The sequence below is a fragment of the Amblyomma mixtum genome, chromosome 7 (genome assembly GCF_055824585.1).
Source record: "Amblyomma mixtum isolate Tamu chromosome 7, ASM5582458v1, whole genome shotgun sequence".
NCBI lineage: Eukaryota > Metazoa > Arthropoda > Arachnida > Ixodida > Ixodidae > Amblyomma > Amblyomma mixtum.
In genome coordinates this window covers 73,380,179-73,403,914 of record NC_143018.1, presented here as the reverse complement: position 1 = coordinate 73,403,914, position 23,736 = coordinate 73,380,179, and the positions used below count along the sequence as shown (strand labels likewise).

At 48.1% G+C, this 23,736-nt stretch overlaps 2 protein-coding genes and 1 long non-coding RNA gene across 10 annotated transcripts in view; 2 read left to right on the top strand and 1 right to left on the bottom strand.

The window, feature by feature from the left end:
- LOC149336506 (cell adhesion molecule Dscam1-like) overlaps positions 1 to 23,736 on the top strand; it is a 196,269-nt gene that overhangs the window by 110,857 nt on the left and 61,676 nt on the right. The window contains exon 1 of one of the 8 annotated variants that reach the window (XM_089552941.1): positions 11,226 to 11,417. The exons of the other annotated variants lie outside the window; for them this stretch is intronic. Coding sequence (XP_089409067.1) covers positions 11,249 to 11,417 — 169 coding nt within the window. The 5' untranslated portion in view covers positions 11,226 to 11,248. Of the gene's footprint in view, positions 1 to 11,225; positions 11,418 to 23,736 lie in introns of those variants that run through there. 8 annotated transcript variants of the gene reach the window in all.
- LOC149336510 (fibroblast growth factor receptor-like 1) lies at positions 6,538 to 9,897 on the top strand. The gene is made up of 5 exons (XM_089553612.1): positions 6,538 to 6,607; positions 6,703 to 6,990; positions 8,088 to 8,210; positions 8,432 to 8,716; positions 9,761 to 9,897. Exons 1-5 carry the CDS (start codon positions 6,538 to 6,540, stop codon positions 9,895 to 9,897), a joined length of 903 nt encoding a protein of 300 aa, XP_089409738.1.
- On the bottom strand, positions 18,665 to 19,834 carry LOC149336509 (uncharacterized). The gene is made up of 3 exons (XR_016284568.1): positions 19,027 to 19,834; positions 18,893 to 18,961; positions 18,665 to 18,809 (listed from the first exon to the last, which is right to left on the bottom strand). It is a non-coding gene; the product is annotated as an uncharacterized LOC149336509 (long non-coding RNA).

Here is a 23,736-nt window from a genome sequence, read left to right as displayed (position 1 = left end):
TCTTAGGCCTTCACATAACCTTGTACGTCTGGAGTAATGTAATACTAAGAATACGTTGAATTAAGCTTACGATGATGTATTGTACGGTTGAATTCTATGTTCGCGCGCTGCCCGAGGCAAATTCTGATTACTATAAGCCGCTGTCAACCATGGTGTCAAGGATCTCACCGCTGTGATCGTCGTGTGGATACAAAGGCGGGGATTAACATTTCGGGTTTAATCCTTCGAATTTAAGTGGCCAGAACACTGAAAGGCCCCTCCAGGTGCCAAATATCGTCAGCTGGTTAAAGCGTACGTTTTTTTCAAACTGATCATTGTTTTCAGCCCAACCTGTTGTGCGGATCCACTTCGACCGAACATACGAATTTCGCGCTTTTGCTTCAGCGGTCCGCATTTAGTTCCCGAACCTTCCACCAGCTGGCGCCACGTGTCCCACAAAGAAGCCACGTTTCTGCTGTTAAACGAACCCGAAGCTACGTACCACTCCAGTTAGAGCGCGGCGACCACTCTGCGAAGGCTTCGTCTTAAGCTCCTCAGCCGGTCCTAACACTCTAGCTGTTTAACTTTTCAGCAGACAAAATCTCATTGTTGAAAAGTAACATGAAGACGCTTGATTGCATCGTGTTCCTCTTTTTCCTTCTGTGCGTCTCTAAGGTCCTTGCTGCCGGCGACGTTGGTAAGCTTAGACTTTTCCTGCTCTCTACGCTGTATCTTTCGTATGCGTTTACTGCAGATACCTAAACTTAGTAAGCACTGCGAAAAATGAATGAATATCACGCTGTAAAGCTTGGTGCAGCTGGGTCACTTTCTGGGTGCAGACTTAAGCCTGTCAAGAGATTCTGAGAACATATACAGCCAAGAGGCGCAAATCAACAGGAAGTTAGTCGTATAATCGATATAATTGACAAGCAGTTTGATTACTGGCCTGTTCAGGGAGCGTGAAATCGGCGTAATCTTCCAAGAACCAGTCTCCTATTCTTTGGATTTTCCAACTGAATGTGCATAATAAGGGGAACAAGTCATGACTGGCTAACTGAACCCCGCTTCCCGCCCCTCATAAACAGTGCCCAAGGTAGGGAAGTTCGCCTTTCCTCCGGACGTAGCGCTGGGCGACGAAGTCATGGAAAACTGCGTCGTCAAGAAAGGCAGCGCAGGACCGTACCGCATCGCGCTGTTCAAAGACGGACAGGAGATCCGTAGCGGCGACCGCGTCACAGTGTCGAGCCACTCCAAGAGCAGCGCTACTCTGCGCATCGCCAGCCTCCGACCCGAAGACGTCGGCAACTACACCTGCACCGTGACCAACGACTTTGGCAGCGACAGCGTCACTGCGGCGCTGGTCGTCAACGGTAACCGCGCTTTCGTTCCCGGCATGCGCTTGACAGCGCGCCCTACAAGTGTGTTGGTTCTCTTCTGACTCCCGAAAAACCGAAACGTCTCGTGAAGTTAGAGGGGAAGTGGCAATATCCTGCTTCATGTTGATACGGGTTGTGAGCTTAGTTCGGCACGAAGAATCGCGCGAAAGGAGATCAGCAGACGTTCTGCGGTGTAATTTTGATTATAACTATATATACGTGCCTACCTGACTACAGATCATCATCATTTATGTACCCTTCAAGCCCTTAGAGAGTAGAACGGTAGAAAAACTAGTAAATGAAAGTAACTGAAGAATATGCATATGCGCAATGATAATTTAGTACAGAGGAAAAAGGAAAATATAAACAAAACAAATATCGTAATAACGCTAATTTATTTTTTTTTATTCGCATTTCTGCTTACTTCGGATTAGCTTATGTGAACCAAGTTTACGCTAAAAAGCGGCATTGGCTTCAGATTGTTCAGTGCATGGTAAGTACAGCACTAACCATAGGATATGGCGGCGCGCATAAGCGGTCTTGTACGTATGCGTGCTTATAAGTAAACGCGAAACCGCTTATGCGTCCGCATGAGAGTGATAGAACGATCCTGTAGACATGAGCCAGGACTACAGTGTTATTCTTAAGTGTACAGTCGAATTCTTGCTGCTGGCGGCTTTTTATAGGCGATTTTTAAGGGAATGGTCAAATCGGGTGGCTATGTTCTACCATATTTTCTTTTTTATGCGCATGACACAAGTGGTTACGCCTCGTCAAAACTGGCTCTGCCGAAGAGACGAGATACAAACGATACGTTCGCGACGTGATTTCTTTCCTCAGTTTTCGGCTGCGTGGCGCGCTTCTGTCAGTGGAACAAAGTCGTGTGCAGAGCATTTCTGCCGTTGCTTTTGCGATACATTTTGCGTCGTCGACCTCGCTTTGCTGTTAGCAGTTCATACCGCGAAACCTTAGTAGGGGGATTCGAGCGGGGCAATCTTTTGTTTCTTGGACTGCCCGCCACCTAACGGAAGTAATGGAGAGTACTAGTTGCTATTTTCTTTCACAGGTGCGCACAAATATGTTGCGAATATTCTCGGCAGCGTCCATAGCTAAATCTGCATAAGACCGAGATGCCAACACAATGTGTTCTTCCAGAAATCTGGATGTAACCTCGTATAAGTGATATTCTGAAACTATCAAAATAGCGTATCGCTACTCTACTCGTGCGGATCGTTGGCCAAGATTTGCCGGTCTCTCTTTAGGTATTTTTAATATGTTAACTCAAGTAGTACTTTGACAGTACTTAAGTTTCCAATTCACCTAAATGGATCAACATAATCTTATTCGCAGGAGAAGTTCGAGATCCTAACGAGGAAACATCGACTTCCACCATCCCACGATCATGAGTCTTTAAACTGTTCGCCAGATGAAACTGGCCGTGTGGGGTCATGAGTTACGGAGACTTCCGTGAGGTGCCGCTAGTTGTCCGTAGTTCGCGGCTGCGATTTCTCCTCGCGTTTGTCGGGTCCAAGTACGTCCGCTCTCACTTCAGTATTCGTCTAGGCGGCGTTTTGCTTCAAGTTTACGCATTTCAGTGATCGCATCTGCCAGTGCTTCAACGATGAGATGCTTACTAGTGTCACTTACGTCCTTCGCAATTCTGTGCTGCGGACTAATGCGGGCGGAAGGTGAGCACCCTTTCGAGCAAATCTTTCGAATTGTTTTAGCGCTAGTTGTGACGAAGTGTACCCGGAACACCCCATGCTGGTCCTTAAATTGTCACAAATAGCACACTGACGTAGCGATGTCTGATTCTAACGACTCAATCGAATTTTTTATGTATACCTAGTTGCACCACCATCGGTTCAAGATAAAATTCAACCTGCCTCACAGTCACGCTTAGAAGTTCATCCAAAGTTGAAAATACACGTGTAGAGGCATCAAACTATGACCCCTGATTACCTATCCATTCACTTCAAAATCAGTGTTGCCAGAGAAGCGTGCTGCCCTTGACATCCGTCTTCAACCCGAACAAATTTTTTAAAACTGCGTAGATACGAGGCACTACAAGGCTCTGAGAGTGCATGGGTGTTAAGGATGTGTGGCTCAGTACAGCGCTGAATAAGCAGACTGTTCACGTTCTAGGCCCGCCGAGGTTGCACAGCTCAGGATTCTCAAGCGAGCTGAGCCTCGGCGAAGACGCTGCTGCCACGTGCGCCGTGAAGAAAGGCGCCTCGACGCCGCTCTCACTGAGCTGGCGTAAGGAGGGAGGCCGGGAAATCGTCAACACGGGACGCATCTCTGTTGTCATCAAGGCCAGCAGTGCCATGCTCACGATCGATTCCGTTCGAGTGGAAGATATTGGGAACTACACCTGCACGGCTACGAACGCCCTCGGTAGCGACACCCTGACAGTCCCGTTGCTGGTTTCAGGTGAAGCTCTGAACGCCACCTACTATTTTCTCTCTTTACAAAATACGTCGCCGCGATCGGTGAATGCTCGTGGTGTTCGGCGGGTGAGCGCGAGGTCCCGGGATCGTATCCCGGCTTCGCTCGTCGGAGGCGACATCTAAAAACGCCTGTATGCAGTTCGATGTCGAAAATAATCCGGAGCTCTCCACTACAACGTAAAGCCCCTCAACGAAGTTTGAGGGGCTTTACTACAACGCAGTCTTTCTCTCTCCTTCATTTTTCTTCCGCTTTCGTTATCTCTCGGCGAGGTTCCAGTGTCGACCGAGGGAGGGCGCTACAATTACTGCGCCTTTTCTTTGCTAGTGAAGCATTTGCAAAATTTTGTTTCGAAAATAACCAAGTGCCTCCAAGAGGATTCTTAAAGAGGCGTATGTGCAGCTTAAAATGCTGCGCTAGGTAAAACGTGCTTCAAGTCGCTGTCATCATAGAGGCTTCTCACCGCTTTTCTCTCGTAAGTGGGAAAATATATCGGCCTACAGTGATACCCTTTTATACGCCTTAGTACATTGTTTTCACGTTCCTTTTCGCGCTTTTTGCTGAGGTCACGAAGCTTACTGTTATGCGTTCCTTCGTAGACATCGCATTGCCAGGTATGCTATATGCGAATGTATTATCAATAGGATACACGTACGACTAACCCTGGCTGCGGTTCTTAACTATGCGAAGCACTCGACTGTTAAGGAAAGGCTTGCGGGTGTTTTTGCCGGTGCACCGGTTTCGCCGTCAGTCACGGGTAGCACGCCATTGGCGCCACAGATTTGAACTCGCTCGTTCCCTTTCGGCACTAGTGCTCAAACTGGCCACCAGGTGACTCTACTTGTCCAGTTACGCCGATATAAGTCGTTTCCTCGCAACAGCTGCTACCCCCAGCGTTTCTCACTCCGTGAAGGAGCGTTTAGGGAAGCCGTCAGTGTAGTTGATCCCTCTGCGCTGGAGTCTGTTGCCGTCAGCGCCCTATCGAAGGAGAAAGAGCCCCGGATGAAGCCATGTCCTACACTCTGAATGCATTCCTCTTCTATCTGGTTCTTTACTCGGCAGTCGAAGCGGCAACAGCAGCTGGTAAGCGTTATCGCACGGTCACATAAATTCACCGCGATATGCTCACTCTCGGTTGCTCCAAATTCGTTTTCCAGACGCGCCAAAACTCGGCGAGCTGTCGTTCCTTTCCACTCCGTCGATGGGGGAAGAATTGATTGCCATGTGCGTCGTCAAGAAGGGTACCGTAGAGCCTTACCGCATTACATGGCGCAAAGACGGCTTGGAACTAAGACCTTCGGAACGGCTCTCCACGTCGTCACTGTTTAAGAGCAGTGCTGCGCTGAGGATCGCGAGCCTTCGTCCAGAAGACGTCGGAAACTACAGCTGCACGGCAACCAACTCGTTCGGCAGTGACACCTCTTCGGCTGCGCTCCTAGTACACGGTAACGAAGCCTCTATCACGAAAGTTTTTGTGCTCTGTAAAGCATTTGCAACGACTGTCTCCTTAGACTTAAGGTGCCTAGAGGGAGTTGTCACTTTTGCGGCCCTATTCTGCGCCTTACTCGGCTCCATTTCATATCATGGTGTAAAAGCATGCCGATCTGCTAGGCAGCTACGGCGCTGGGCCTCCAGTAATTGGTCACCGTGCAATAAGCCGTCACAGCTGATTTGTGTTTATCCTGCAATAACTTGGTATGAAAGAAGAGCAGATGCATCATAGTAATTTTCTCCCGCGCTTTGCACATTACGATACACTGCTAAAGATACTGGAGTGTATCAATACTGCAGTGTGTTCGTACACGCGACAGTGCGACGATGCAGTCAAGCATCATCATCATCACCATGAGGGTTCTCACATCATTACTCTAGCGGACACCACCGTACAATGGCGCCTGGTTCGTGTTGCTTTTCCAAGCGTGAGCGCAGTACGATTGAGGTGATTATTCAAAGGAAGCGGCGGCGACGGCTATATTTATGTGTCGCTGTAATGGTATCTAATAGTACCATTTCATTTGATTGTAAAACATTTTATTCGCCGGGAAGAGCTTGGCAAGAGGTCGCGTTAAGTGGTCGAGAGTACATAGCCCTCGACGACTTTGTCAGCCCACTCCACCGCCAAAACTTGCGTTCTGGGGTCAGAGCTAGCCAGCACGGTCTCCCACGCTCTAGTACCATTTCAGCATTTTGCAGGCTTCTTGTTTCTAATTTCGCGGAATCGCTCGAACCTCACGCGATACACGTTTTTGATTTCTGGCATTTTTATTGCATTTCTGGTGGCCCATGTGAGCGGCTTGGCCCTACGCAACAGGATTCGAAAATGCTGGCCGGTTGTCTCACTGACACATGTGGCCTGCCTTCGTTTTTATGTGTTGAAACATGAACGCAAAGGTTGACGATTCTCGAGGCTGAAGAACGCATCCAAATCGGCGCGGTGCTTTCGCTCAGCTTATGATTTTACGCACTGTTTGAAATGCGCCGCGTAGGCAGTTCACCATGGTGCGTGGAACGTCCACTAGGTGCCGGCACTTGTCCGGTTGGTTGCCTTTCTCGCCGTCGATACCCTGTTTCTCGGCGTTTTTCACTCAGTACTGCCAGTCGCTGTGACGAGGTCTATGTTCTACACAGACTCGGCTTCTGTTTCTAAGTACCTTGCATATACTAAAGCTCATCTGGGCAGTCCCAAGCCCCATATACCAGCTAGCAAGCCTACACAGTCATCGTTATTGCCATCATGATAAACCCGACTGCGGTGCCTGTATTGGTTCTTATCGTCATCGGTCTGGCCTCTGCAGACAGCGCCGGTAAGCAATCCCCTAGACATTCAGCCCACTTCCAATGGTCTTCACTAAACGTAGCGCGCGTTACGTAACTTCCTCTCCGCGGGTCCACCTTTCAGGACCGCCGAAAGTTTTCGAATTCACGTTTCCGCCGGAAGTGGCACTGGGCGACGAAATCCTCGTCGGATGCGTCGTCAAGAAGGGAACGCATGGACCCTACCACTTCACGTGGCAGAGAGACGGGAAGGATCTGGAGAGCGGCGACCGCCTGTCAGTGTTCGGCCAGTCCAAGACCAGCGTCGCGCTACGCATCATGGGTGTGCGACCAGAGGACGTGGGCAACTACACCTGCGTGGCGAGGAACTCGTACGGCAGCGACAGCTTCACGGCGCTGCTCGTGGTCCACGGTAATGCAACGTTTCTTTGACGTCGGTCGCGCGTTCGGGTTGAGGGCTAAGCCGCGTGGTTCTGTAGTTCCGCGCATGCGGCTTTTCTCGAAAGAATTACGTGTGACGATCTGCGAAAATCTTTGCGCCTCCCAGATTTCTTGGCGCTTGTTGTGGATGCCGAGAGACATGAGGCGCAATGTTGATGCTGTCATTGGGAGACCCAGTGCCGTTTTGTAAGCCGTCCGCATTAGTGATACTAGTTTTGCTTTTTCTGACGGGGTGAGGTAGATGTAGGTAGTCCCGTACGTTATTCGTGAGACGACAAAAGCTTGCACCAGACGAATTGCGTCCCTCTCTTTTATGCTGTGGTGCTCGTTGCAAATGCGGCTGAGCATCCTGGTTATCTGCTGCGTAGTAGTTGCGAGCTTTTTGACGGTCGTGGTGTTTTGCCGGCCTTGTGGTATATACTGGCCCAGGATTTTGATTTCGGATGGCTTGGGGATTTCTTGTCGATCGATGCGGATTGAGATGTTTTGGGCTAGAGGCTGTCTCGGGTTCTTGAGTACGAGCAGTTCCGACTTCTCTGGGGCGAACTGTAGGCCTCAGGCTTTTTTTTTTAGTTTATGAAAGTGGGAATGATATATTGCGACAGTACTGATGCATTCATTAAGCACGGATGTTTTGCATTTCATTCGTTTCACCCAGTTTTATGTATCAGTGTTCCTCCCAAAGGAGATAAACCAAGAATGAAACTTTTTCGCTCCCTTACAATTTTTCACGTCGTGTACGCAAGCCATGGAAGTGTCAAATTTGTTCCTAAAGCAACGCTCCCTGCTTGACAATGGGATGTTCTGATTAACAAAAAAAAACATGCATTCCCTCGGGCGTTCGTTGTTCTACTCCATGTGCGCTGCGTCACTGAGGAATGCCTCAAAGAATCCTGCGCGCACTGACGAAGTTCGCGCCTTTCATCCGCCGGTGTGCTTCGCCCAAGCGTCAACAGAGGGCAGCACGTGTCCCACTGCGGTGCCTTGCGCGTTTACCTCCGGATGAGCCAGAACTGAGTTCCGTCCGTCGTAGTCCTTTAGTCGGTCGGTGGGAACCGTTCTGACTAGTCTCCTTCGACCGTGTTGCGTCAGGTGAACGATATCTTGAAATGTCGACTTTATTCGATATGCAACTGTTCTTGCTGATGGCTTACATTCTCGCTTCGTCTGTCTTCGCCGTCGGCGCTGTTGGTAAGCATGGACAAGTTTTCTGGCAACCTCTATGTGTTTCTGCCCCATTTCTTCTATATATCCTCTTTTCTTCTATGAATAGACCTCTGTCATGTAGCATCTCACTGTTTATAGAACGTTATTTAGGAAGAAAATGATCGCGCAAATAATGATGAGGAGGCCATGCTGAAGAAAGTTACTTGGAAAAAGCCAAATCCATTTCTTTACCCAATCCTAAACAGCACCCAAGGTAGGGAAGTTCGGCTTTCCTTCGGACGTCGCTCTTGGTGACGAAATCATCGAGACGTGTCTGGTCAAGAAGGGTAGCGCAGGACCGTACCGCTTCGTGGTGCTCAAGGACGGCAAAGAAGTGAGCAGCGGCGGCCGCGTCACAGTGTCCAGCCACTCCAAGAGCAGCGTGACAATGCGCATCGCCAGCCTCCGACCCGAAGACGTCGGCAACTACACCTGCACCGCGAACAACCCGCATGGTAGCGACAGCATCACGGCAGCCCTGGTCGTTCATGGTAACCGCGTTTCTGGAACGCTTTGGATTACCGTTGCCGAATGACTGCGCATGCGCGCGGCGCTCGAGCTAAGCCAGCACCCGAGCAAGGTACGGTAACGGTGTGCGTGCGACTCCCCCCCCACTCGGTGTTGGCTTGTAATTGATGCATTTGCTACTTGAACAACTATAATAATATTATTTTGCGAGTACATGCAACTAGTGCATTATAGGAGAGATCCTGTTTGATGGCTGCCGGCGAGCTATTTCCATGCGCATTGAAATTTCAGCAAGCTGGCGTTTTCTCCCATTTCGGTTCCATCTAATCGCGGACGGCAATCGAACCCGTGGCCTCATATTTAGGAAGCTCGACGTCATAGTTGTTGACCTTTTGTGGCATGTTGTTTCACCTGAGTTCTGCTTGCTAGCTCAGAAGAACCCGGACCACCTTTAGGTTGGATAAGTCGTCTGGGATTGATGAACCGGAAATCGCTACATCCCCCGCCGTGTTGTCGTCGCTGTTTTGTGAGTGTCCGCGCTGTTTATTTGTACGTGTTTTGAAGCGTCCGCAAAACCGCGTGTAGGACGGGTCATGAAACTCTTAGTGCTCTGGTCTGACGTTATAGTTACGTTCCTGGACTAACACGGCAAGTCGCATATTCCATATTCCTATTCTTCCTGGGAGCGCGAAGTCTGACTTGTCGAAAATGCCGCGCTTGAAAATGGTTTGTCTGCAACAGACTACAGCAGCCGCCGATAGATGCCGCCACTTGCCCGTAGTTGGCAGTGTGGCATATTTCTGCACTCAAGGCGTCCGGTGACTCTGCAGTGCTCGACGACACGCCGCCGTGCTTGCATCTCCTATAGCGGCCATTCTTAAGGTCCGTTCGATTCACCTGCACTACGTGAACTGGTTCTCGCGGTGCTGCACTTCGCCATTCGTTTAGGCGGTGCAAAATGGCGCCGTCTGCACGACGCCATTCGTTTCAAAAAAGTGCAGACGTTGTGCAGGTCTAGTTCAGCAAAACTGTGCACCCCCTCAGTGGTCGGTGCCGAAACGGTGCAGCTGCAGCCGCCATGGAAGCAGACGACGGCTTGCGCGACGATGGCTTGCGCTTTGCGATAAACGGCGGAGATATTCAAATTATTCCACTCATCGATGAGAACGGTGCCCCGCACGGGTCCGACTCTTATGGAACGTGACTGGCCACCCGAGAAGGCGGCGACGGAGGTGGGAACGGTGGCCCTCGCTGGCACGTACCTTGCATCTTTCGACCACCCTGCTCTTGACGGACCTGTACCGGCGTCTTTCCTTTGGACTAATAGTGTTATAACAGTATTCGAAGCCGGTTATGTTAACTAAAAGGTAAAGACGTGCACGCAGCATGATGCACGTTGTGGCAGCAATCGCTTAACATGTAAGTCGGCGCGCGCACAGCTCAGTCGATAGTGTTCAGTAAAAGAACAGACGTGCGGTTCGCTTAGCTGCCGCGAGGCTGCATCGAGGCTGATGCATGGCAATGCTTCGCTGCGATGTACTGTTTGAAGATTCTTCATGCGGCTCGGGACGTTGGCGGCCGTTGATATATGGGCGCCACGCTACTGGCTGCAATTTGGTGGCGACGCCTAGGCTAGCAGACGACCAGACCTGCACTCTACCATTCGTTTTGAAAGCAGCCAGTGCCAAGCTGCACCTGAACTGCATGAACTGGCGCTGCACGCTTGCGGCACCGCCGCGGAACTTCACAGAACTGGTGCAGGGAGTGCAGGATAATCGAACGGACCTTTAATTTGTAGAGTCGTTCAATCACTGCTGTCTTTTGCAATTATGAAGGCTTCGCTGGCATCTCTCATCTTCACCACAGTTCTTTGCTGCGGACGTGCACATGCTCAAGGTGAGCGAGGAATTGTCAGCGAACGGCATGCTGAACATTCCGAATTCATGTCATAGTTGCCGAGACTTGACATACTTAAACATTGAGTACAGAGTTCGAATCGTCACTCAGGATGAAAGCAGCTTAATGACGTAGTAGTCGTAAGTTTTCGCTCTAAATTTTAACTGGTTACATGAGAAAGCGGAAGTTAGGCCATTTAGTGACATTTTCACCACTCGGAAAGCGTAGCCACTTAATTAAGAATTTTCCCGCGTACTTCCTGTACGAGTTCGAATTGAGCTTCACAGCTGCGCCATAAAATTTGAAGGAACTTACCTGCATAAGTATTTCACCACGCTGATCACTCAAATGCTCACACTCAAAAGCTATTTTGGTCTTACAGCATGCGAATATGTGTTTCATCTGGCATTCCCCGTCCTTGCAGTTCGCCGAAATTTTTACGAAGTCCATAAAAGACAATGCATGTTTGAAATCTGTTAGAGTACGGAGTGTTGTGAAGCCGCGCAGGTCACTGTGGCGAATAAGTAAATGTTCGTGTTCCAGGCAAGCCCAAGCTTCACAGCTCGGGATTCTCGAACGATCTGTCCCTCGGCGAATTCGCCGTTGCGACATGCGCAGTGAAGAAAGATGCCTCGGAACCGCTCTCACTGAGCTGGCACATGGGTGACCGTGAAATCGTCAGCACGAGTCGCGTCTCAGTTGACATCAAGACCAACAATGCCATGCTCACCATCGATTCCGTTCGAGTGGAAGATGTCGGGAATTACACCTGCACGGCGCGGAATGCCTTCGGCAGCGATGCCCTCACACTGCCACTGCTTATTTCAGGTGACGCCGGGTGCTTTGTTTCGGAATTCTATTCCTATTGGGAACTGCGGAAGTGTTCTGCGTTGAATCAAATTTTTCATGCCAAAGGTGCAATACTACAACGTCCAGCGAGGAAACATGAAAGGATGTACTCATTTGACTTGCGCCAATGTATTGAAGCGTGCCTTTACGGTACGTCAAGCACACTCCATGCGGTGTCTGTATGGGCTAGAAGAAGAAAACTGACGCTGGTGCTTTCGTAGCGAACTAAAGCTACGCGCTGTGCTACCGCGACGCCTGTTTTAAACTGGAGCAAAATGGTGGTTTGAGCTAGTTGGTACATCTTTAAAATTTCACAAGCGCTGCGACTAGGAACAAGAAACAGAGAAGGAAGACAAGGACAAGCGCTTGTCCTTGTCTTCCTTCTCTGTTTCTTGTTCCTAGTCGCAGCGCTGGTGAAATTTTTAAGCCTGTTTTAATTGATGAGCTGAGGAGCGACCATGACACCGTGAGAAGGCGTCCACTTCGCTTTCTGTGGGTGGCAAGTTCGCGCCACATTTCGAACTCGCTCGGTTTAGTGCGCGAGGTGCCCGTCAGATGACGCTAGGTGTCCACACTTGACGGGATATGTCGGCTGGAACTACGGTGCATCAGTTTACTCAGTTCCATTTTGTTGACGCTGCCGTCGGCGATGCAGCACTCGACTGCAGTGTGCTGGCACTGAAGACGGGCCTGTCCCTGTACCAGTCTCCATTTAACTCTCCACTGAGGAGGTTGAAGAACTTGCTTCTCTCGAATCACGGAGGCTATGCCGGGGTTCATGAATTCCGTCCTGTACTTTCTGGCTATTCACTGCATCATGCAAGCGGTAACAACTGATGGTAAGCGTTCTGTACTCTTTTTTTTGTGTGTGTGTTTTCGCACTGTCGACCAAGGCGCCCGCAGTACCTGATGTCCGCATACAGTTATAAGGAGGGTTTATGTTTCCTCTTTCCAGGAGTGCCCAAAGTAGGCGAGTTTTCGTTCCCTTCGAATCTAGCGATGGGAGAGGAGGTGATCGCCCTGTGCGTCGTCAAAAAGGGTGGCGCCGAGCCCTACCGAATTACCTGGCGCAAAGATGGCGTGGAACTGAGACCTTCCGAACGGCTCTCCACGTCGGCGGTGTTTAAGAGCAGCGCGGCGCTGAGGATCGCGACCCTTCGTCCCGAAGACATCGGAAATTACAGCTGCACGGCGACGAATGCTTTCGGAAGCGACAGCGCATCTGCTCGGCTGGTCGTACACGGTAACAAACTATTGTCGTGTACGAGAACTGCACGCGATACGAGGTTGCATTCCAGTACGACTAACTGCTAGTCGTTTTGAAAGACCACGGCACGCGGTGATGTTGGCGTTGTCATCCGTTTTGTGCGCGAAATGTAATTAGACTGTACACTCTAATCACAAGTACGCCTATATGGGTGTAAAAAGAGAGTAAGATGTCGTCCAGAGCACTCGCTTCTATAAAAGGAGGTACGTTGAAGGACAAATTACTCTCTTTTTACTCCTTTGTGTTTATAGTGTAGCGACATCGTACAATCTGTGGGTTCTCGTGTCACTTTGTGCGACATTGCCGAATGAATGAACAGAGCACTTTTGCACAGTAAAATTCCGGGATAAAAGGCCACCGAGAGTATGTACAGCAGATGAAGTGAAAATAAGCCTTTTCGCAAAAAAAAAAAAAGGAAACTGAAAACAATGGAACTTGTCAATCTTATTGGCGCTGAATGCGCAAAAATTACCTTGGGAAGGTGAAATCTATGCGGTAATGGCTGCCGTGGATACCGCCGTAAAAACTCGTACTACTTCAAGCTATACACGTACGTAGGCGTAAGTTTGGCGTACAGGCACGCGAGACCTATACGATGTCTGTGCCCCTCGATATGCGAAAGCCTTCAGAGAGGTTCTGTTGATGGAAGCATGACCCTATAGATACGGCGTCGAGCATAGTCGCTCAACCCATTCTCTGCAGTGCCCATTCTAAGTGCACGTAAGACGTTAACAACCATTTTTCGAAGATGGTATGGTACCAGCCGAAGAGGAGTTGGCAGATGGAAATGCCAGCGGCGCGCTGTATTGTTTCGATGTTTTCGCGAACATAGAAAACCGCGTGAAAAACATGTAGGCTGCATTTTCACAGTCGGTCATCTCTTGGAATATTAGAGCAGTTATTTATTCTATATCCCGGATGTTGCGGTTCATGAAACTTCTATAAAAGAAAATAACTCGTGATCATATCAGTCTCCATCTCAGGGATGCATGTAGGTCATTCTTGGAAGGTGCGGCTGGGGTTGGTGGTCCCATTTAACCATGTTTTTTTTTGTTTACTATTTCCGTGGCAAAATGGGCTTCAGCATGGTTTTCTGCTGTAAAAGTTCTCGCTTGTTCTGTTCGATCAGACATACTGTCGCACATTTCTCCTAAATGGACTATTGCGTCTTAAGCATGCGAGAGGTCAGTAGGGGTCGGGCCATTGGGGAAAAGTTATCTCGGAATATTACAGCAATTACAGGAATATTTCCTCTCCAGCATGGATATTGTTCTTGAACATTAGGCGAGAAGAAAGCGAACCGCGTGCCGTATCGTCGGCCTTTTTTTTTTCGTCAAAGATAATTTTGCATAATATTCCGCGAGTTGCTATAAATGTACTTTTACAACTTGACCTGCGTGACACAATTGGTCCTTCTCTTTACACTTCTATGTGTATCCAGAAAAGCGATTTTTGTCGGCTTTTCGAAAGACACGGCGCCGCAGCGGTGCCACGTGTTCTGCCTTTCGTAGTGTGCAAAACGTCCACTAGATTCCGCCAGTTGTCCACCCGGGCGTCGTTCTCGATCGCCGCCGAGAACTGCCTGTGTTGCTCGGCCCGTACTAACCGCTCCGCCGAGGAGTTAAGCAGTGGAGTCATCCACAGTCTCATGGCTCGTTCACACTTGGTCATTCGGCGGCGAGAGCGAGCGGAATCCGCCGCCGCCGAAACGCTTCGTCGTTCACACTCCTCCCGGCCGTCCGGGCCAGCATGTCGCCGCTTGACAGTGAACTCTCGTTAACTCCCGAGAATAACGAGGTATCACGATATCTTTGCTGGCGCCATCTGACGACAGCCCGAATAACCTGTTATTTTCGCGCGCGCGCGCCTCTCTGCTCACCCGTCTCCGCGGCTGCTCACCGGTCTCCGCGGCTAGAACTTTTGGGCTTTCGCGCGCGCTGCTTTCGTGTTCGTAGTACGAGCCTTGATCAGCAATGGCAAATTCTGAAGAGGAGGAGATTCTCCTGATACTTCTCGCAAACTCGCTGTTGGCCGCGCGCCAACAACAGCGAGTGCGGGAGGCGCCTAAGAAGAGACGACGACGCTGGTGGGTGCGACCTGCGATCCTACAACGCGATGAGCTCGGCCACGCCAGCAAGTTGTTGCCACTTCTTCGTTCCCGCGACGTGGAATACTACCGAGAGTAAGTTTGGACAACACTATGCATTTTCTTTTAGTGTCCAGGTTATGTTCAGTTTAGAAGTGATCGAGTGAATAGAAGAAGCAGTGAATAAATAAATGACTAAACTCTAACTCGCCGCGGTAGTGTTGGGCTGCTGATCGCAAAATCGCGGGTTCGATCTCGTCTGGGAAGGCCGTATCCGGTGAAGGCAAACCACAAAAACGCAGGTGTGCAATCCGATATAGCGCAGTCGAAAAATGCTCAGATGGTCTAAACTAATTTCATCGGTATCCATCTATTACGGTATCGCGTAGGGACGTCAACCCCAATACAATAAATGGAGAGACGCCGCAGTGTCTGTGTTGAAGGCGCTCTACTACTGAGTAGGAGCACCCGTGTTGGAACCCGGCCGGGGCGGCCTTGTTTCGATGGGAGGCTAAACTTAGTATGCGCCCGTGTGCTGTCCTATGTAAGCGCACGGCAAAGATTCCCAGGTGGTCGAAATTATTCCCGAGCCCTCCCTTACGGCATTTCCCTCTTCTTTCTCTCACTTCCTTCTCGATTCGACCCCCCCCCCTCACCTGCGCGTTTCAGGTGTGACCAAAAATGTCTGCCATTTACAGCACCTTTCCTTTCTGACAACTAGTTATTGTTCATTCCTTTGTTACAGCATATGGCAAATTATTGCTTTTGCTTTATTTTTCAGTTACCTAAGGATGCCTCCAAGGGTATTTGACACCCTCTTGGAGCTGGTTGGACCTGCAATCAGCAAGAGGGACACGAAGTTTCGAAAAGCAATCCCGGCAGAGCACCGACTTGCTCAAACTGTGAGGTAATAGCTTTTCTTCAACAAATGCATTAGTCCGTACACTATCATCGAAGACTGCTGCATTGTGTACATGCACATGATCTCATTGCTTGCATGAAATAATTCTTTCTTCAGGTTCTTAGCTGCCGGAGATACAATGCGGTCGTCGTCCTTCTGTTTTTTGAATGGCCGCTCCACCACTTGTGGGATTATATCTTCGACATGCCAAGCGATTTGGGACATCCTTGGCCCGATATATGTTCCGGTCCCAACAACACCTCAGGAGTGGTTGCAGGTAATCAAATAACTGGGCATATTCATGGCTACCACACCGAAACTTCTTTACGCTTTCCATCTAACATCCCTAATTTTCAAGCATCTCAGCTTGCTCCCTGATTGCTTTACGTATGAGAGTCAATTATTTCTTTCACCTCATTTTTCAGATTGCTCACGACTTTGAAGAGCGATGGAACTTGCCACATTGTTTGGGTGCAATTGATGGCAAGCATGTTGCCATTGAATGCCCTGCTAATTCCGGCAGCCTCGACAGAAATTACAAGAACTTCTTCAGCAAATCACTGCTTGCTATCAGTGATGCTTACTACAGGTACAACTCCTTGGTAGCAAACTGTGCTCTTTGCATGTTCATCAACAGGTCCATTGAAACGAAGAGCTTACTTCATTTATATTTTTGTCAATGTTGCCTTGCATAAACACCCATCACGCCCACATGTAAGGATAAAGAGGTGCAAACTTCCTTATGTGCGATAGATGCTTATAATGAACACATGAAAATAGCTCTGTGCATTGTTGCAGTGCTGTACACACTGTATCATGCATTAGCTGCCTGCCAACGTGATATGATTGAAATTCATGCACAAGTATAAGTGTGGTGTGAATTGACTTGGCGTGCCTATGAAAGCACTTATATAAAGTGCACCATTTCACATCTTCATTTGAAGTTACATAAACATTCTGTGCCTGTTGTTTCATTTTTCAGGTTCATTTATGTCGAGGTTGGACACTTCGGGAGCGAGTCTGATGGCGGAGTATTTGGCCGCAGTACCCTCCACGAATCAATTCAAAGCAACCAGAGAGGTCTCCCACGTGATGCGCCACTGGGAACAGCAGGCAATATGCCTTATTTTTTTGTTGGGGATGAGGCTTTTCCCCTGAAAACGTGTATGATGCGTCCGTACTCCAGGAAAAGTAAGCTTCATCAATATGTTTGCATGAGTACTTTGTTGCAGTAGCAGAAAGCACCAATCTTTGAAGCTATGCTTGAGCTCTTTTTTGACAAGCACTATCATGAAACATTTAGGCCGACATGCGTTGAAGAAAGTGTGAAGTGGGATTCACCACTTCCTGTATTTCGTTCGATTTCTAACCACAAGAAAGCTAGCCAAAGGTGTTTTCCTCCGCTTTCTCCACAGCTTGACAGCAATGTGCATGAGAGCAACGTTTAAAACCTGGCACCAGCTATCACTTAGTGGTATAATGTACTAAATTAGTAGCAGTGGTAATCATGAGCCTGGGCGAGCAGTCATACCGATGCCTCAGTGACCCAGGGCTCGCAAACCTGGCTGGAGGTGCACAGTAGCCATTGCAGCAGAAAAATGGGCTGAAGGCACTGAAACAAGAAGAATGTCTTCCCGACGGAATATAGTGCTAAAATTGACCTGCGATATGCTAGTCCCACATATTCAAGGCTCATTTCTTATATAATAAACTTGTTCATTCCAAAATCATAGCTAACTTTCTTGCATGAAGGTACTATTGCAGTAGAAAATATCACTTGGCCCAATATTATGACATATTGGCTGACATGTCACTGATATATGCTGTCCATGCTGGTGTTTCATCAGAACTCTGTAGTGAATTGCTGTTGTCAGCTTGTTAATTTTTAATGTATTCAATTGTTCTCTGCTCATGGTTCACATTACAGGCCTTCATCCGCTGTTTGCCGCCAGTGGTTCTAGTGGACCACAGCCCGGCAGTCAAAGCGCTGCCCCAAGTGCTTTTGAAGAAATGCACCAGAAAAGAATATTCAATTACCGTCTAAGCCGGGCTCGCAGGGTTGTTGAAAATGCCTTTGGCATTATGGCCCAGAGGTGGCGCATTCTGCGTCGCCCTTTCAAGGCAAAAGAGGAGAACATCAGAAAAATAATATCGGCATGTATTGCCTTGCATAATTTCCTGATGAAGGAGTCACATACTTCTCAATTTTCATATTGCCCGCCCGGTACAGCTGACAGCACTGATTGGCAAGGAAATGTTATTGATGGAAGTTGGAGGGCAGAAGATGGTGCAAATTCTGCATTGAGGGGCTTGCCCCACTCTGGCAGCAACTCAACCAGGTACTAAGAGCTTGCAGCTGAATGCGGGTCTTTTGCATGCCGGTGTTCAGTAATTTTTTCAGAACTGTGCTTGCATGTTGTTAAAACTTGCATCACTTGCTTCAGTAACAGTGTTTCTCTATTTGACGTGTGTTTACACCACATTTATGTTACAGGCTTGCGTATGACGTAAGGGACAGATTGTGCCGGTACCTTATTAGCGACGGCAAAGTACCATGGCAAGTGTCCATGATAAGGGGGAAATAAGATTCAGCAGGTAAAATATCACATTTTTATTCGCAGATGAACCGCTTCACAGTTGCAAATAGTTGTCATGCTTCACAAGTTCGCCTCCTATTTTCATTGTCATGCATGGCACCTAATTGTGCTCAGGTGAATATAATATATTAGGTAACATAGACTCAGGAATCATATCACAGCTCTGTTTAGAAAATAACTGCAAAAGATTTAATTATCAAAGAGTAATGCTTCCCTCATTTTTGGGTACATAACATTGTCGATCTCATGCATGGCATCAAGCTGCTGCACTTTGCTCAAACTTCGCAGTTTGACAGCGAGTGCCATGCAATAATGGTGTGGCAGATCTTGTGTTTGCTGTTCCGACTTCATTGAAGATAATCGTTGCAGGCACGCCGAAGCTACTTGCAGATGCATATCCTCTGAAGAGCTGGAAATATAATTTTTGTGTGTAAATTACAGTTAATCCTGTTTGAAAGCATTTTCACTTTACCTTCCTGTGGTGGTCGCAAGTTTATGAGCCTTTGCTGGCTTAGGAGTGCTAGAAAGAAGACAGCAACTCAATTTAGCAAAATTTCATAAGTACACTACATGAATAGCAGCAGGCTATCATAAGGAAAATACCTTTCAATGTCCAACTGAGCGTCCAACTCGGCATCTAGCCCAGCTTCCAATTCGCTCCTTTGCAGTGACCTACGATGAAGACAACATTGCTGTTTTACCATTCTGTAATGCAGTAGTGACCAGTTTTTCTTCACCTTTCACTTTCCGCACTTGCAGGTCGTGTAGGTCGAGGTGGTCCAGCTGGACTTACAGGAGTGTGAAGGAGCTCCTGTGACTGAGGCTCTTCAATTGCTTGAGTAGCCTCTGTATGTGCAGTTCTGCAGCAGGATCACATCATCATCATCATCAGCCTGACTACACCCACTGCAGGACAAAGGCCTCTCCCATATCTCCAATTAACTCGATCCTGTGTTAACTGCAGCCATGTTATCCCCGCAAACTTTTTAATCTCATCCGCCCATCTAACTTTCTGCTGCCCCCTGGTATGCTTACCTTTCCTCGGAATCCAATTCATTACCTTTAATGACCATCGGTTATCCTGCTATCTCATTACATGTCCTGCTTGTTTCAACTGAGGTGTCACGAGCTCGTGTGTGTTCCCTGACCCATTCTGCTCTCTCCCTGTCTCTTAGCGTTACACCTATCATTTTCCTTTCCACGGCTCACTGCGTTGACCTCAACTTCAGCTGGACTCTTTTTGTTAGCCTCCACATTTCTGCCCCATATGTGAGGATCAGTAAGATACAGTTGTTACACACTTTCCTCTTGAGGCATATTGGTAAGTTGCCATTCATAACCTGAGAGCGCCTGCCGAATGCACTGTGCTCCATTCTTATTCTTCTAGTGATTTCAATCTCGTGGTCTGGAACTGCGGTCCTGCAGTAAATGTATGTATTCACTCATGCAGTATCATGTAGTGTGCCATGAAGCAAGCTTGCATGCACCAACCAATGCTTTAGACAAGAATCCTTGCATCGTGGCTTAACTCTGTCATGAGTTCCTGTTCCTTTCTTGTCCTTGCTACCAAAAAAACTAATCGTAGCAAGTGGCTTTCGTGTTATGCATGCCTTTGGGTGTTGGCACTTTTGTAGTTTGACATACTGTTTTAAAACAAACTACATTCTAGCAAAGCAAGAGAAGAAATTCTCTGCCTATTACTTATGTATATAGTTCAAGCCTGTAATTTGTAGTTTGACATACTGTTTCAAAACAAACTACGTTCTAGCAAAGCAAGAGAAGAAATTCTCTGCCTATTACTTATGTGTATAGTTCAAGCCTGTAACAAAGAAATTTTTTTCTACACTGAGGTTACTTTTGACTCCACCTGATGCCTGTAATGACAATAAACGCTTCTATTACCCCCCTCTATTGACATGTGAGTTGAAGGTAAAGTGTGTGTTCAGTTCAGAGTACAAAAGAAAGCTTTGGCTTCAAACAGTACTGCAGACCTACTTAACACACATGTAGTGAGTGCTGTTTAATGTGAAAGGAGTGGTGAATGCCTACCTGCTTCAGGGCATATTGAAGTTAGTTACGTGTGCAGGCTTTGTCAAATAAAATATATAGCTCAAATGATCTGACTTGCTTTCGTGCTGTGCCATGCGGCTTCTTTGCCGTGATCTTCCGTGTTCCAAATGTCTAGTAGGGGAGACAAACTTTTGTTTGCACACTGAATTCATTCTGGATCTCCAAGGGTTCAGCATGCCTCAAAACACGCCTCAGAAATGAATCATAGGGGCTGTATATTGTTGACAATGGCTGTATTTGTGTCTTTCAGAACATGCTTCATGTGAGGTTCCCATTCATATTAACGCTCACACAGTGCTAATAGTTGAAAGTAGTGTTATAACTCACTCTTGTACAGTGGCAAATCTCACATTGCTGCAAAGGCTGAAAAAGTTTTAAGAAGACAAAGCATTTATTAGCCAAGTTCAAGCACAGCAATACGACATGGAGTCTCTAATATCTTGCACAAGATATAGAGTTGCATTGAAAAAAGGGGTGTTCTGCATCAGTGCATTCGCGTGAAGGCACTTCATGCTACAAATCAACAGGACCATTCAATATGAAAAGGAAAACCATATTGCAGAAAAAGAAGGAATTTTTGTTAATTCATATTAAATTCGAAAATTAGTTTCCAATATTATACACAAGGAGGAAAACTAGCTAAGAAACAGGAAAAAGTGTGCTTGTCACACATAATGATAGAGTAATAAATAATTGAATGCCCAAACTTCGATTCATATTGAGAGAGCCTGTTGTGTCAGTTCACTTTCGGTAGGTTACCTAAAGGGGTTGTCAACATGAGAAAAGCATTCTGCTGTAGTATTGACAAAACTGCAGTAACATGTCCACAGTAATGTTAGTGGTGTAGGAAAGTACATTCTCGTTTCTCTGTTGGAGTATGCAAACCCTTATCTGAGGCATATGTCCCTCAGCTACTGCCCAATTCCAAAACACGCAACAGATTTCAAGACAAACAGCATGATTACTGAACTTACATTGGTTGCCGTGAAACTGGCTCTATAATAGCCATCATGGAGTCAAAATGTTTCCACTTTATGACTGGGATGTCATTCCTTCCTGCACCACTTTTCATTTTGTTTTTTATCTGGTTGCGGCACTTAAGAAAAGTGTCTTTTAAGTTTTTAAATTTCTTCTGGCAGGTCATCCCTGGAATAAAGAACTCATGTTCACACTATTTCTTAGCTATATATGCATGCAATGATCTGGTTTTGCATCGATCCACAAACATGCAGCATATACCATAGGCATGGCAGTGACCATAAAGGAAGCCTTGGCTGCGCGAACATTGTAAATCGGCAGCAAAAGTTTATGGGATGCATGCTCTCAGAAAAGAAATTATTCTAGCTCTGCCTCGTCACCCAGTCCCGTAGTGTTACCAGCTGACGAGTGTGCACGTCCCCTCATACGTTGAGACATTTCAGGTGACGTAGATTATGTGGCGATACCGAAATAATTTTTTTTTTACGCGTACTCGCGTACCGCAAAATTTTCCTGGCGGTTAGCGGATGGTTAAAAACACAAACGTGCAATCTGGGCTTCGCGCACAACCGCGATGACAGCGGGGGCGCGTACGCGTTCTGCTGTTCGCAGTGATTTTCATCGTGATTGTACATTCCACAACACATGCAGTTGGTTTGCGGTTCTTGAATGTATTGCACTTAAAACTTGATGTACTGATTCGTTTCCGCGCGTTTGGCGAATTCATTGAGCTTTCGAGGAAAGGTACCCAGCCAAGCAAGCGTAAGCAGAACACCATCCGCATTCCGAGAGACTCAGCTGTGGGCGAGCCACAGGTTTTTATGCATCGTTATAATCCGGTAATAATAAGTGGTTCATCTGAGGAAATATTCGCCTGCTTGCTAACAAAGTTTTCAAGAAGCCATTACCGTTAGCACGCATATCGCGGCATATTACCACTTCACCGAAGCTACGCACGCCATCGGACAGCCTCATCGGGCAAGTTTGGTGACGGGAAAATGCACACTAAATCCCTCGCAAGTTCATGGCGTGAGTAACCCATGCACTGTGGCAACAAACTGGGACATACTCTGTGCGGGCATAGTAAACAAGAGATGCGTACGTACCGCTCATGCCGAGTTCGGCGCCGATCTTGTTCCAAAGGTCATCCTTTAGAAGATTGTTCTTGTGTTCTGGATGCCGCTTGTCGTACAGAACCGAATAATTTTTCACTGCGTCGATGAGCATTTCGGTTGTGGCTGGAGATATGGCCATGGAAGCACTCGCGCACACCGACGCCATATTGCAAACTGCCGGAGCCCGCGGGTGCCGTCCTATTGGCTGATGGCAGTCGGCGGATTTTTTCCGGCGGCGAAAATCGGTCCTTGACCGAACGGGCATTCCGCGGCGTATTTCGGCGGATTCTCTCCCGCGGCAGCGGATTCCGCTCGCTCTCGCCGCCGAATGCCCAAGTGTGAACGAGCCATAACGCTACCTGCGATCTGTGACGAAAGACGAGGTACACATCTTGAATCGTCAAGCGCGTGGGAAATTTCGCTCTGCTGATATGAGAAATCTTCTGTGTGCTCACTCACGGTGTATACTCACGGTGTTCGCTTTCATCGTTACCGGCATCTTTTTTGCAAGCGGCTCTGGTAAGTTAACGTCGGGACGTGGACGTTCCTCTCATTTCCACTGTCATGCGGAAATTAGCGTACACTTCGCAACTTGCTGCTTCCAGGGCCTCCGAGGGTTTTCGAATTCGCGTTTCCGCCGGAAGTGGCACTGGGCGACGAAATCCTCGTCGGATGCGTCGTCAAGAAGGGTAGCTTGGGTCCCTACCACATCTCCTGGCAGAAGGACGGACGAGCAATAGAAAGCAACGGCCACCTCTCGGTGTCCGGCCAGTCCAAGGCCAGCGCCGCCCTGCGGATCGGCGGTGTCCAGCCCGAGGACATCGGCAACTACACCTGCGTGGCGAAGAACTCGTTCGGCAGCGATAGCTTCACGGCACCTCTCACTGTTCACGGTGAAGCAACTTCTTCCGTACATAACTCACAGCGTGATCTCCCAGTTGTAAAGCTCGGGCAGGTCACGGTTCTGGCAAGTAGACTACTGGGTCATGCTGGGAGTTCTTGATTTCTGCGCGAAAACGTATTCCAACTGACTGAACACTGTCCATTGACATCTTTTCTGCACTGGCCTGTCTCTAAAGGCTGAGGAATGGTGACAAACTACTCTGCTTATCACAGAAATCGGGCAGTTTGAGAGATGGCATACGAACTCAGCAGTAATCTACATGTATTCACCGGCTGCGCGCATACTTACGAACAAAGACGTGAACCATTCATGAGTGCGCTGTGTGTTTTCTAGTCAGTGGCGCCATGAAGCAAGAAACCTCGCATTCCGTCGTTCAGGAG

Excerpts from the sequence above, each read along its gene's own strand:
- LOC149336510 (XM_089553612.1), top strand. The coding sequence starts at position 6,538 with ATGATAAACCCGACTGCGGTGCCTGTATTGGTTCTTATCGTCATCGGT. Across the intron at positions 6,991-8,087 it reads GGCGCTGCTCGTGGTCCACG|TCTCCTTCGACCGTGTTGCG; the intron begins GTAATGCAACGT and ends CGTTCTGACTAG. Across the intron at positions 8,211-8,431 it reads CTTCGCCGTCGGCGCTGTTG|CACCCAAGGTAGGGAAGTTC; the intron begins GTAAGCATGGAC and ends AATCCTAAACAG.